Source organism: Bos indicus x Bos taurus, chromosome X, assembly GCF_003369695.1.
Source record: "Bos indicus x Bos taurus breed Angus x Brahman F1 hybrid chromosome X, Bos_hybrid_MaternalHap_v2.0, whole genome shotgun sequence".
Lineage (NCBI taxonomy): Eukaryota > Metazoa > Chordata > Mammalia > Artiodactyla > Bovidae > Bos > Bos indicus x Bos taurus.
The window spans coordinates 69,675,388-69,690,129 of record NC_040105.1 but is presented as its reverse complement, the minus strand read 5'-3'; the positions used below and the strand labels follow the sequence as shown (position 1 = coordinate 69,690,129).

The window sequence follows — 14,742 nt, the reverse complement described above, 5'->3', positions numbered from 1 at the left end:
AATTTCTCTCAGTGGGGCTAATTTTTTTCATAGAAGCAAAATTTGATGTGGAGATTGCTTAAAGAAATTGCCCATTGTTAATAGAATTTCTGCTTCATTATTGTGGGACTACGTTGTAGCCTTAGTTTTTCCAGTTGTTATACCATTTGGTACTACTTTGCTTTTCAGACTGGAAAACATACAAATGATTATTTTTTTCCCCTACTAGCTTGGTGTATCCTCTTGATGTAGGCTCTGTGCTATTAATCAAGCATGTTTTGGGAAGTGATTAATGATTCCTGGATATTTTTCATTCTAATAAAGATATGTGATGATTGTTTACTTGGCTTCAGCAAAGATTATTGGCTCTAATATATGTCAAGTCCCTTCGACATACGACTTTGGTTTCTTTTTTAAGCACGTTTACAAATGTTCATCTTCTATATATGTCTTTAGCTGTTCTCTACAAATTTGCTAAACTGCAATAATTTTTTTCTGTGAATTTTTTTTCATAGTGCTCCTATTTGATTTGCAAAATTGCTTTAGTTTTCATTGAGCTTTAAAAACAAAGATAGGTTTTAAATGAGTATTTTACTTGTTTTATGTTTGAATAAGGGTTTTAAATATCTGGCAATTTTAAGGCAATTTTTTTTTCAATTTGCTTTGTCTTTCCAGTGCAGGTAAGTATTGTAAGTCAAGTATAATACAGGTGGTCTAGCCACTAGATATAATCTACCTGAGATATAAACATTTTATGTTCAGCCTTTTTTTCTATTTTCTATTGTTTGGTGATATTGGGACTTTCAGAAAATAAGAAAAAGCTCCCATCCCCACTCCCCAAAAAAGAGAGAGTTTGGATTTTCTAGGGTGAGCAAAAACGGTTCATCTTTATGACTATATAGTCTTTGGATTTTGAAAATAAAATTAAGGCAAATTCTTTGATTTTACTTTTCAAGTATTGAATATAAAAAAATTGAACTAGTTCTTTAGTATGATCAAATTTCCTAAATTAATATCAATGTTAATAAATTTCTTATTAAAATTTTCTCTAAAATTGGCTTAGATTTTTACATAAAATCAGGAAATACACATTTTGTAATTTGAGCCCATGTATAAATTGTTAATAAACTTTGACTTCTTAATTTCATACAGCTTTTATCTTTCTACTCCTAAGATTTTTTTAAAGTTATTTGATACTAATTTTAAGTAAACGGTGATGTTTTTCATTAAGTGCAAACATTATAGAACATGTGACTAAAATATTTCAAGGTGTTGTTTAGCTTTTTGGTTATTTAGTGACTTCATCGTTAACTCACGAATAGCACTCTCTTTAGGTATAGATGATTATGCCTTGGTTATATTTTTTTCATAGAAAGGGTCATATCAAGATACTGGGTTGGTCAAAAAGTTCATTCAGGTTTAACCCAGTATCAGTTTTGGAGCCTTCCCTGGTGGTCCAGCGATTAGGACTCTGTTTCCACTGCAGTGGGGTTGGATTTGATTCAAACCTAGCCAAGTGACCAAAAAAGAAAGCTAATTTTGAACCAGAGTTTAAAAAAATACTAATACAGATTTTGAAGATGAGGAATTCCTTTGTAGTTCTATGAAATGTTTATCTTTTATTCTCAACCTGAAGTATATAATATTTGTTAAAACAAAGCGTCCCTCCATACTAGAGGGATATGTGTTCCTCACCCTGTTCTCAAAAAAATTTTTATTGTGAGAAATTTTATTTATTCAACATTTTTTGACTGTAGTTATTTGAATTGTTTTATAGATCAACCTTTTACATATGGTGTGTTGTTTTAGTATTGCATTTACTTAGACAGTTGTTTTTTATCTCTAAAACTATAATCTTATTCAGAATTCTCTGTTTTAACTATTCTTTTGTGATATTATGCACAGAATGCAAAAAAAATTAATTTGTCACCTTTGTGTATGGATCCACAGTATTTTGGCCTTCTAAAAATGTGGTTTCATTTAGTATGAAACGAGATGCCAGCCCAGGTTCAATGCATGATACTGGATGCTTGGGGCTCGTGCACTGGGATGACCCAGAGGGATGGTATGGGGAGAGAGGAGGGAGCAGGGTTCAGGATGGGGAGCACATGTATACCTGTGATGGATTCATTTTGATATTTGGCAAAACTAATACAATTATGTAAAGTTTAAAAATAAAATAAAATCAAAAGCATCAAAAAAAAAATAATAAAAATGTGGTTTCATTTAGTAATTTTCTTCAACCCTATTTTCAGAATCTCTTGAAAGATAAAGACATTAGATTGTTGGGGATATCTGAAATGGTCTATCGGTATTTTAGAGATAGTGCATGCTAGATGAAAGATGTTTACAACTCTTTTTAAATCTTTAAAAATGAAAGCTTTAATTCTTTCATTTTCTAAATACATAATCTTAAAAATTAGTGAAAACTTAAAAATCAGTGAGATATCTTTAAGAATGTGACTTTAGTGTATTGCCCTAAGCACTCATTAATTAGCACAGTAGTAGTGAATAAGTAGAAAATATAGACTAACATAGTAAAATTAGTAGCAGATTGGGATTTAGGAGCTTAGATTGTACTTCTGGCTTTGCCACTTATTAGCTTTGTTTCTTTGGCCAAGTCATTTCCCCTTTTTAAGCCTGTTTCCTCATCTGTGAAATGACAAACTTGGACTCTGAGGTCCTTTCTTCAGCTCTAACATTTTGTGTTGCTTTTGTAATGGCTGTTTCTCTAAAATTCCCTGGTGCAAGAGATTCTCTTGATTATTCCTTTTTAAGAAACCGAGTGTTTTGAATTATCAATTTTTCTACCAGCCAAGAGGTGCTTTACTTTCTTTTCCTGTTTGAGTGCTTAAACAAGAGGCATTACTAATTTCCTTTCTAGGAAGGATCAGAATTGCCAAAGGCTTTCTTGGCTCGCTTGCTCTCTGTGTGATTGCTCATTTGTCTTTGCATTGTTGGCTTCATTCCTTATTTTATTTTTGCTTTATTTTAGTAGCTGGTGGTGCAAGGATAATAAGGCATTATCTTATCTTGGTATTCATTATGTAATTTAGAAGACTTAGCTTGTTTGAGTTTTGAGGTTCTATTATTTATTCTTTTATGCTACCACTTCTGATCATTGTTTGTGGGTTTTTACCCTCCTTTCCATATTGTTTTGCTTTCTTCCCATCTCCTTTCCTTCCCTTTCAGGAAAATGGGGAAGTAGCTCCATTACTTCTGGCTCTGCCAGGTTTTCTGCCACAAGTGTGGCACAACTAGTGCCTCTGATGCTTCTGATAGAGTTGTGACTGCTTTGCATGCTATACCTGCCCCAAGATGTTGTGTTGAGTATTGAGATTCTAGGGGCAGTACCTTGTTGCCTGGATGATTTTCTCAGAAACATCCTGGAAAACCTCAAGAAAGGAAACTTCAGAGCAAACAGAATCAACTGGGGATCATGACTATACATCCATCACATGCATTCCAGCATGGGTCTAGCTGAGGCCTCCAAAATGATGCTTTCCCAGCCTGAGCTGTTTCTCAAGTGATGATGTCCTTGAAGTTTCTGTGGCCCGTGACTCAAGAGTTAATGTAGTGGAGTTTCCCTTAAAGAATCTCACTGCAGGCTTTGTAGACGGGACACATCTCACCTCAACATGTTTAAATACTCAGGTTGAAGGTCAGCCTCAGCCCTTGGGTCTTTCAAATTAAGTTCTAACTTTGAGTTGTAGGTTATGTGATGGGCTAGTTGTATGATACATTAAGTCTTTGACCTATTGGACTTAAGCCATCAGCCATTATTTATGCAAAATTATCTTATTATTCTTTTTAGGGCTTAATGTATATGGCTACTCATTAGGCTTTCCTTTGCTCAAAAGGCAAATCTAAAACATCTTAGTAAGGTAAAGCTTAGGGAATCTCCATTACTCTGTATAACTTTCAGTTTGGAGAAGAATGAGCATTCTCTATAATTTTTTTTGCATCTAAAGTATCTGTAATTGTTCTGTATATTATGACTTTATTGAAGGTTGTTGATAAATCAAGTAATTCTTCAGTGTGCAGATCTCATTTCATTTTCCATGATTTATTGTGTGATTTTTCAGTTGGTATAGAATCTTATTATCTTACGTATTTCATGTTAGTTTTTTCATGACAGCCTAGAATTTTAGTATTTGTAAGTTTACATGTTTTGACTTTTCATTTAGTAGACTTATTAGGAATCTAGAGTTCGAAAGAAGAAATATGTGGTTTCCTAAAATTAACAACCAAGTCTTTATAGATTATATGGAGCTTATGACATTTTTTAAACTTGTAAATGCAAACTAAAATCAGGTGATTGAACTAACCTTTAGAGTAACTAAATTAATAATTGTATTCTTGTTTGCTATTATTATACCACTCAAATGGTGATATAAGATCTTGTAACTGCACGTAAACTGTGTTTTTCTATTTATAACCTAGTATCCAGTGCTTCATATTATGTGTACACACACGTGCACATACACTTATTCATTCCAAATCTGTGTTTTTACTCAAATTGGCTTGAAAAAGTCTTTCCTTGTTCATGGGAAATGATGATGTGGTATGTATAAAAGATAATTTTAGAGAGTTTTTCCAGAAGGATGCTTTTAATTAAAGAGTCACTCTTTATTTTGAAACTGTCTCCTAATTTGTGGAGGGTATGTTTATACTTTATAAAATGATGAAATAAATGATATTTGGGTTTAATTTTTTTTCTTGGCAAAATGTAAGTTGTCCCCATTTTAAAAACCTTTACTATGTACAGTCCAAACCATGTACAGTTAGGAAACCACTGATGTAGAAGTTTAAACTTAGTCTCTCTCAGTTGTGTCCAACTCTCTGTGACCCCATGGACTGTAGCCCGCCAGGCTCCTTGGTCCTAGGGATTTTCCAATCAAAAATACTGGAGTGGATTGCCATTCCCCTCTCCAGGGGAATCTTCCCAACCCAGGGGTTGAACCCAGGTCTCCTGCATTGCAGGTGGATTCTTTGCCATCTGAGCCACCAGTGCAACTCTAGTAGGATTTAAATTGGAATGATCTAATCTCCACTTAATTAAAATGCAAATCAAGTTAGAAATCCTCAGAAAAGCTAACTCATCTGTGGTTTCCTCTTGCAATTTGTGTAGCTCTCTCTGTTGTCTAAATGTTCCTTATCTATCTGTTTAGGAAGGAAGGACCAAAGGGCATATCAGCATTTATGAAAGTGATTAGCTATTTTGTTTGCTTTAGTCTGCCTAGGTGCTTTTGCTATATATCTTTGAATATAAATTGCAATGAGCAATCTGTCTTTCAAATAAAATTAAGAAAACATTAACATACATTAACACCTCCTACCATTGAATGAATTCTTGATTTAATGTGAGTTCATGTTAATAAATAAAAATAATTTCAAATTTAAAAATAACAAAAGTCTCTTAATTCTAGCTCCAAGATTTTGACTGAGCTAGAGTCATTCATGATTACAGAGTAGATGTTTATCCATATAGAAGCTAGTTCAGGGAAAACCAAGAATCATGCCAACTTTTGAGCCTTTATATAAGGTTTCCCTTTGTTATTCTGATTTATGAATTTATATCTAAAGGTGCAAATTACCTCATCTTACACAAAAATTGTTTTTATCTTACACTTTTTGATATCTTCCTTTAGTGCAAACATGAAAATTTATTAGGAATATATTTTATTTTAACATAAGATGGTATTAAATATTTTCTCATGCTTTGAGCAGTTTATTTTTTTGTTGGCAAATTGGTCTTTGAGGAGCATCCGGAAAAATTTTGGTATGCTTTAGGCTAATGCATTATCTTACTTTTTTGGAAAGTAAAAACTTTTTGATAGTAATTTGTGTTCTTTAACTATGTACATAGTAAATAGCACTCTTGCCCCTTTTCTGCCTTAGTTTGAATATTATTAGGGATTTTTTATTGCTTTAGTATTGTAATATATGTTGTATACTTTCATTTGATTAGAAGAATTTATGCACTAAATTGAAATTTAAGAGCCAAAAATGTTATTCACTAGTTTGAGGCACTGTTTCACAATAGTGGTTTATTAGACACTGATTTTCTAAGAATATGTTTTACTGTTGAATAAATCCTTTCATGTGGAGTTTTGTGTTGAAATGCCATTTGTTTGAATGAATTGATTTACTATTGTGGGCCTGTCTGATACTGTAGTTGTCAGATGGTGGCAGCAGAGCAAGTAGAGGATTGGAAGGATATCCAGCATGAAGTTGCAACTGGTGAAAACAGTAGAAACATCCCTGAGATTTTTAAGTATATTGTGAAATTGAATAGAACTGGGAGAAAATCAGTGCTAAGAGCATTTTCAAAAGTTTTGGTTAGTACTTTAAATTAAAATAGACTTTGATAGACTTATTTATAATAAAAATCTATTGAAAAAATTATTTCTATTTTGATATATATAATTCCATTTGTTTTTAATTTGTAATACTTGACCACCAAATATATAGTTTTTATTGTCTTTTTATTCTCGAGAATTGCCAAGAAGATGCTTTTAGAAGAAATTAAAGCCAATCTTTCCTCTGATGAGGATGGATCTTCAGATGAGTCAGAAGAAGGGAAGAAAAGAACTGGAAAACACAATGAAGAAAACCCTGGAGATGAGGGTGAGTTCCCCAGAGAGAAGTGTGACGTGAAATGAAGTGAAGTGAAGTGAAATGGTAGTTGCAGTCGTATCCAACTCTGTGACCCCGTGGATTGTAGCATGCCAGGGTCCTCTGTCCATAGGATTCTCCAGGCAAGAATACTGGAGTGGGTTGCCATTTCCTTCTCCAGGGTCTTCCCAACCCAGTGATTGAACCCAGGTCTCCCACACTACAGTCAGATTCTTTACTATTTGAGCCACCAGGGAAGCCAGAGAGAAGTATAGGATGTCATAATTTGGTTGTTTGACCAGTTCAGTCTTTGAAGACTGACCATGAAATCTCTTAATAATATATGTTTGAAGTTTATTACAACGTTTAAAACGTTGCTACCATTAATCCTTTTGAATATCTGGTAATAATTGTGCAAATTTTGTCAGTCACTGCCAATAAATATATGGGTTGTAAAGCAAAATATCTTTTACCTTTTAAAAATCTATAAATGTATATTGGTGATATTTCATTGCTACTTAATGATAGTAATAGATCAAGTGTGATGTATGAGATTGCTTGGTATCAACAATTTAACAAGGTAAGTATGCAGCTCTGATCAGTTCCATAAATCATGATAATTATCTACAAACAGAATATGTAGGTGTACAACATTTTAAAGGAAAAAAGGCTGAAGGTTTTAATGATTTGTTTTCTCCATTTAGAAATAAAAAATCAAGCCATTTCTGAATCAGATTCAGATTCTGAAGAATCTAAGAAGCCAAGATACAGACATAGGCTTTTGAGACACAAGCTGACTCTGAGTGATGGAGAATCTGGAGAAGAAAAAAAGATGAAGCCTAAAGAGCACAAAGAAGCCAAAAGCAGAAATAGAAGGAAGGGTAAGATATTTTAATTTTGATAGTGAACAACGTACTGGTTCATACTGATAAAGAACATACCTGCTCCAACAATTGACCACCTATATTAGGTGAGTGTCTGCATACTGACAACAGCTATTCTGAGAGTGAAATAAAGAATTTAGAGTGGGAAGGTAACCCAGAAACTTGAGAGATGACAAAGAATATTTTTGACCTTTAGCAGTCATATACATCTAGATTAAAAAGATAAATATGACAATAAATAAAATATGCATTAAGGTCATGTGGAAGATATAAGACTGTCTGTAACTATAGGAAGAAATAATGCTTTCCTGAGGAAAGATAGAAGATATAGTTAATTTGGATAGATTTATGCAAGCTTATGTGTAAAACTTACATGTAGCCAGATTAATTTTTTATTACATTAAATTGTGTCTTTCTGCACTGAGTTAGTTACATGTTTCCAACATCATGGTAAACATTGAGGATATAAAATGAATAAAGAAATCACTGTTTTAAAAAAAAAAAAGAAATCACTGTTTTATATGATAGTTTTCAACCTGGCTACACATGCAGAACACTTGGGGGATTTAAAAATACACCTTCCTATGTCAGGGCTCCACCTCTAGCCAATTGAAGCATAATTGATGGTGGTGGGAACCTAGGTATCCATACGTATTAAAAGTATCTCTCAAATGATTTGGATATGTAGCCAGTTTTGGTAGTCACAGGTTTAATAAGAATTACTGACATTAGTATTATAAGAACTTGTAGTACCATGAAGGTTGTCTTGTGTAACAAATGTAAGTTAAGATGTGGCATAAAGAGGATTTCTTTAGCTTCTTAGGGGTTGGGGTTATCAACAGAGAAGACTTGACAAAGATGGAGAGTTTCATCCAGCAGATAAAGTTCTAAATGGGGAGAAGGTAGATTTGTTGTTAAAATTTATAATATAAGCAGGGAAAAAGTTTTAAAAACCTCTGCAAATTGTTTAGCACATGGTGGAGGGGATGCAATTCATGTGGTATGGCTGGAATATAGAAGGGAGTAAGGAAAGGAACAGCAGGAAATTAGGCTGGACCAATAAGACAGAGATCAGATACTGTAGATCCTTGTAAGCCTGTTCCTCAAATTGGAGTACTTGACAGTGGACTCATGGGTACATGAGGCTGTAGAGTGAATATGGTACATCTCTGTGGTGTGTTCATTTTACTTGAGAGTTGGTGGAGAGCATTCTCATATTAAATAATATATATTGAGCAATTAAATGTGAACTTTTCCTGAGGATTTTGGCTAACAAGAAGTTCAAAGAAAGTTTATTCTTCTTTGGGACAGACTTTGAAGACTTTATTACCCAATTCCTGTCAGGCAGATTAACGCCACTATGAATAAGAAAGCATTTTTGGAAATATCTGAGAAGTACATTGGCTCTATAGAATGGAGAGCCTTTGAAAAGTTAAAAAAAATTTTTAATTTTAAAAATTATTTTTATATCATAGCTGTATTGAGACATAATTTTAAAATCATACAGTTTACCTGCTTACAGTGTACAGTATTTTTTTAGTATATTCACAGAGAGGTGCCACTATTTAAAAAGCTGTTTAAGGTATATATATATACAGAAAAGCATATATTTCATAAGTGGACAGCTTTTAGAGAAATTATTTATTTATTTGGTTGCCCTGGGTCTTAGTTGTGGCAAGCAGAGTTTTTTTCTGGTTGCAGCATTTGAACTCTTAGTTGCGGCATGTGGGATCTAGTTCCCTGATCAGGGATAGAACCCAGGCCCCCTGCATTGGGAACATGGAGTCTTAGCCACTGGACCATCAGGGAAGTCTCTGTAAGTGGAAATCTAGATGAACATGTTCAGCACCTAGATAAAGGCACAAGACATTCATTAGCAGCATTCAAGATTCATAACTTCAGTACAGCCACTCATTGTTCCCTTGAAAGGTTTCAACTAAGGATGTAATATGGTCAGATTAGTTGCCTGTTATTCTGTGAGACTGAGGGCTTTGATCCAATAAGCAGGAGAAATATCAATAACTGCAGATACGCAGATGATATCACCCTTATGGCAGAAAGCGAAGAGGGGGTAAAGAGCCTCTTGATGAAAGAGGAGAGTGAAAAAGCTGGTTTAAAACTCAACATTAAAAAAACTAAGATCATGGCATCCAATTCCATTACTTCATGGCAAATAGATGGGGAAATGATGGAAACTATGACAGAGTTTATTTTCTTGGGCTCCAAAATCACTGCAGATGGTGACTGCAGCCATGAAATTAAATGACACTTGCTCCTTGGAAGAAAAGCTATGACCAACCTAGACAGCATATTAAAAAGCAGAGACATTACTTTCCTGACAAAGGTCCATCTAGTTAAAGCTGTGGTTTTTCCAGTACATGTATGCATGTGAGAGTTGGACCATAAGGAAAGCTGAGCAGTGGAGAATTGATGCTTTTGAATTGTTTTGTTGGAGAAGACTTTTGAGAGTCCCTTGGACTACAGGGGGATCCAACCAGTCCATCTTAAAGGAAATCAACCCTGAATATTCATTGGAAGGACTGATGCTGAAGCTGAACCTCTAATACTTTGGCCACCTGATGCAAAGAGCTGACTCATTTGAAAAGACCCTGATGCTGGGAAAGATTGCGGGCAGGAGGAGAAGGGGACAATAGAGGATGACATGGTTGGATGGCATCACCGACTCAATGGACATGAGTTTGAGGAAGCTCTGGGAGTTGGTGATGGACAGGGAAGCCTGGTGTGCTGCAGTATATGGAGTTGCAAAGACTCGGACACGACTGAGCGGCTGAACTGAGCTGAAGGCTTTGAATCTATTTGGAGGATATTGCCATAGTTGATGTCAAGTTCAGTTGTCCTAGTATATGTATAATAATGAGATTACCCAGCAGAGCTGTAATGTTGTACAAATAGAAGGCTAGGGAAAGAATCTTGCAATCCTGAGCATTTAAAGGGCTATGGGACAACAGCTATCTATTAAAGAAGAGGAGGAAGGTACCCCTTCCCCACACACGCATATACTTAATATGCCTTGGACATTTTCATGTAAACAAATAAATAATAGTACCTCATTTGGTGAATGCATTTTTCATAAATTTCTTTGCAACATGACTACAAGCTGGTCTTTCAGATTCTATAAAGGAACTGAGTGATTTAACATATTAGAAAACAGCATGATTTCCCGTGCATCTTCAAAAGGAGAAATACTAATTTTGCCTCTGAGGCTTATTAGCTCAGGAATATAGATTCGTTTACTAGGTCAAATAGGACTTCCCAGGTGGCTCATTGATAAAGAACCCATCTGCCAAGCAGGAGACATGAGTTTGATCCCTGGGTTGGGAAGATTCCCTGGAGAAGGAAATGGCAACCCACTCTAGTATTCTTGCCTGGGAAGTCCCATGGACAAAAGAGACTGGTGGGTTACAGTCCATGGCTTCACAGAGAGTGAGACACGACTTAGCAACTAAATAGTAGTGTTGGCAGCAACTGTGGGCCAAATACATTTGAAATGTTTTATTGAAACCCAAGTTTTCTGTGACCTGTGTTTCCACTGTCCTTTTCTGTGGGTAACTTATAATCCAACTTTTTTTTTTTCGTGTTTTTGTGTAGAAGGAAGTAAACTAAAATTCTATCTTATTTACGTTTCTAATAAAGATTAATGTAATAGAGATTGACACTACATTCGGAATTGCACCATTTTCCAAGTTTTGCAAACTCTTGTGTCTCTATATTGTCTGGAAACTTATGATGGGCAATAGGGAAAAATCAGAAGCTAATAGCTTAATTATTAAATCAAGTGTAACGTGAACATTTTCACCTAAATTTGAAAAAATATGTAAAAGTTATTTTCGTGGTAATTTCAAGAATGCAGTGATTGCCTTTATAGTAGATTATAGTAGGTTCATGTTATTTTTCTCATGTACTATCAGTCAGTCAGTTCACTCACTCAGTCATGTCTGACTCTTTGCGACCCCATGAACTGCAGCACGCCAGGCCTCCCTGTCCATTACCAACTCCTGGAGTTACCTCAAACTCATGTACATCGAGTTGGTGATGCCATCTCATCCTCTGTCATCCCCTTCTCCTCCTGCCCCCAATCCCTCCCAGCATTAGAGTCTTTTCCAATGAGTCAACTCTTCGCATGACGTGGCCAAAGTATTGGAGTTTCAGCTTTAGCATCCTTCCTTCCAAAGAACACCCAGGACTGATCCCCTTTAGAATGGACTGGTTGGATCTCCTTGTAGTCCAAGGGACGCTCAAAAGCTTTCTCCAACACCACAGTTCAAAATCATCAATTCTTCAGGGCTCAGCTTTCTTCACAGTCCAACTCACATCTATACATGACCACTGGAAAAACCATAGCCTTGACTAGACAGACCTGTGTTGGCAAAGTAATGTCTCTGTTTTCAATATGCTATCTAGGTTGGTCATAAATTTCCTTCCAAGGAGTAAGTGTCTTTTAATTTCATGGCTGCAGTCACCACCTGCAGTGATTTTGGAGCCCCCCAAAATAAAGTCTGACAATGTTTCCACTGTTTCCCCATCTGTTTCCCATGAAGTGACAGGACGAGATGCCATGATCTTAGTTTTCTGAATATTGAGCTTTCAGCCAACTTTTTCACTCTCCTCTTTCACTTTCATCAAGAGGCTTTTTAGTTCCTCTTCACTTTCCGCCATAAGGGTGGTGTCATCTGCATATCTGAGGTTATTGATATTTCCCCTGGCAATTTTGATTTCAGTTTGTGCTTCTTGCAGCCCAGCATTTCTCATGATGTACTCTGCATATAAGTTAAATAAGCCGGATGACAATATACAGCCTTGACGTACTCCTTTTCCTATTTGGAACCAGTCTGTTGTTCCATGTCCAGTTCTAACTGTTGCTTCCTGACCTGCATACAGGTTTCTCAAGGGGTAGGTCAGGTGGTCTGGTATTCCCATCTCTTGAAGAATTTTCCACAGTTCATTGTGGTCCACACAGTCAAAGGCTTTGGCACAGTCAATAAAGCAGAAATAGATGTTTTTCTGGAACTCGCTTGCTTTTTCCATGATCCAGCGGATGTTGGCAATTTGATCTCTGGTTCCTCTGCCTTTTCTAAAACCAGCTTGAACATCTGGAAGTTCACGGTTCATGTATTGCTGAAGCCTGGCTTGGAGAATTTTGAGCATTACTTTACCAGCATGTGAGCTGAGTGCAATTGTGTGGTAGTTTGAGCATTCTTTGGCATTGCCTTTCTTTGGGATTGGAATGAAAACTGACTTTTTCCAGTCCTGTGGCCACTGCTGAGTTTTCCAAATTTGGTGGCATATTGAGTGCAGCACTTTCACAACATCATCTTCCAGGATTTGAAATAGCTCAGCTGGAATTCCATCACCTCCACTACTTTTGTTCGTAGTGGTGTTTCCTAAGGCCCACTTGACTTCCCATTCCAGGATGTCTGGCTCTAGATCACACCATCTAGATCACACCATCGTGATTATCTGGGTCGTGAAGATCTTTTTTGTACAGTTCTTCTGTGTATCTTGCCACCTCTTCTTAATATCTTCTGCCTTTGTGAGGTCCATACCATTTCTGTCCTTTATTGAGCCCATCTTTGCATGAAATGTTCCCTTGGTATATCCAATTTTCTTGAAGAGATCTCTCGTCTTTCCCATTCTGTTGTTTTCTTCTATTTCTTTGCATTGATTGCTGAGGAAGACTTTCTTATCTCTCCTTGCTATTCTTTGGAACTCTGCATTCAGATGCTTATATCTTTCCTTTTCTCCTTTGCTTTTCGCTTCTCTTCACAGCTATTTGTAAGGCCTCCCCAGACAGCCATTTTGCTTTTTTTGCATTTCTTTTCCATGGGGATGGTCTTGATCCCTGTCTCCTGTACAATGTCATGAACCTCCGTCCATAGTTCATCAGGCACTCTATCTATCAGATCTAGGCCCTTAAATCTATTTCTCACTTCTACTGTATAATCAAAAGGAATTTGATTTAGGTCACACCTGAATGATCTAGTGGTTTTCCCTACTTTCTTCAATTTAAGTCTAAATTTGGCAATAAGGAGTTCATGATATGAGCCACAGTCAGCTCCTGGTCTTGTTTTTGCTGACTGTATAGAGCTTGTCCATCTTTGGCTGCAAAGAATATAATCAGTCTGGTTTTGGTATTGACCATCTGTTGATATATATGTGTAGAGTCTTCTCTTGTGTTGTTGGAAGAAGGTGTTTGCTGTGGCCAGTGTGTTCTCTTGGCAAAACTCTTATTAGCCTTTGCCCTGCTTCATTCCGTATTCTAAGGCCAAATTTGCCTGTTACTCCAGGTGTTTCTTGACTTCCTACCTTTGCATTCCAGTCCCCTATAATGAAAAAGGACATATTTTTTTGGTGTTGGTTCTAAGAGGTCTTGTAGGTCTTCATAGAACTGTTCAGCTTCAGCTTCTTCAGCGTTACTGGGTTGGGGCATAGACTTGGATTACTGTGATATTGAATGGTTTGCCTTGGAAATGAACAGAGATCATTCTGTCATTTTTGAGATTGCATCCAAGTACTGCATTTCAGACTCTTTTGTTGACCACGATGGCTACTCCATTTCTTCTAAGGGATTCCTGCCCACAGTAGTGGGTATAATGGTCATCTGAGTTAAATTCATCCATTCCAGTCTATTTTAGTTCACTGATTCCTATAATGTTGATGTTCACTCTTGCCATCTCCTGTTTGATAACTTCCAATTTGCCTTGATTCATGGACCTAACATTCCACGTTCCTATGCAATATTATTCTTTACAAGTTCGAATCTTGCGTATGTATTATAATGATATTTAATTATGTAGAATTGTGCCCTTATACTTAAGGGTGAAGTGTCATGATATCAGCACTTAATTTCAAATGGTTCAGGGCGAAAAAGGATGTGCATATATTTATACAGAAATAAAGCAAATGTGGTAAAGCAAATCTACTTTAAGTGGATTCAAGAGAAGGGATATAGGTGTTCATTTGGTGATTCTTTCCAATTTTTGGTAGGTGTGAACATTTTCAAAATAACATATTTGATGAAAAATTAATACTAGGCTTAAAGTTGTATTTAACCACAGAATTTGTGTGTGCATGTGGACATCTTGATCTCCCAAAGTCCCAGTTGCTTAGCAGTTCTTTTTTTTTTTTTAATAAAATTTTTATTTATCTGGTTGCAGCATTTCTTACTTATGGCACCCAGGATCTTCGATCTTCCTTGCAGCATATGAAATCTTTAGTTGTGGCGTGTGAACTCTTAGTTGTT

The 14,742-nt window shown here is 36.0% G+C and overlaps 1 protein-coding gene across 8 annotated transcripts in view; it reads left to right on the top strand.

Moving 5' to 3' along the window:
* Window positions 1-14,742, top strand: part of ATRX (ATRX, chromatin remodeler) — a 285,940-nt gene that overhangs the window by 120,602 nt on the left and 150,596 nt on the right. For all 8 annotated transcript variants that reach the window (XM_027534136.1, XM_027534135.1, XM_027534130.1 and 5 more), the window contains 2 exons: window positions 6,479-6,609; window positions 7,302-7,478. In XM_027534136.1, the coding sequence (XP_027389937.1) occupies window positions 6,479-6,609; window positions 7,302-7,478 (308 nt within the window). The remainder of the gene's footprint in view (window positions 1-6,478; window positions 6,610-7,301; window positions 7,479-14,742) is intronic.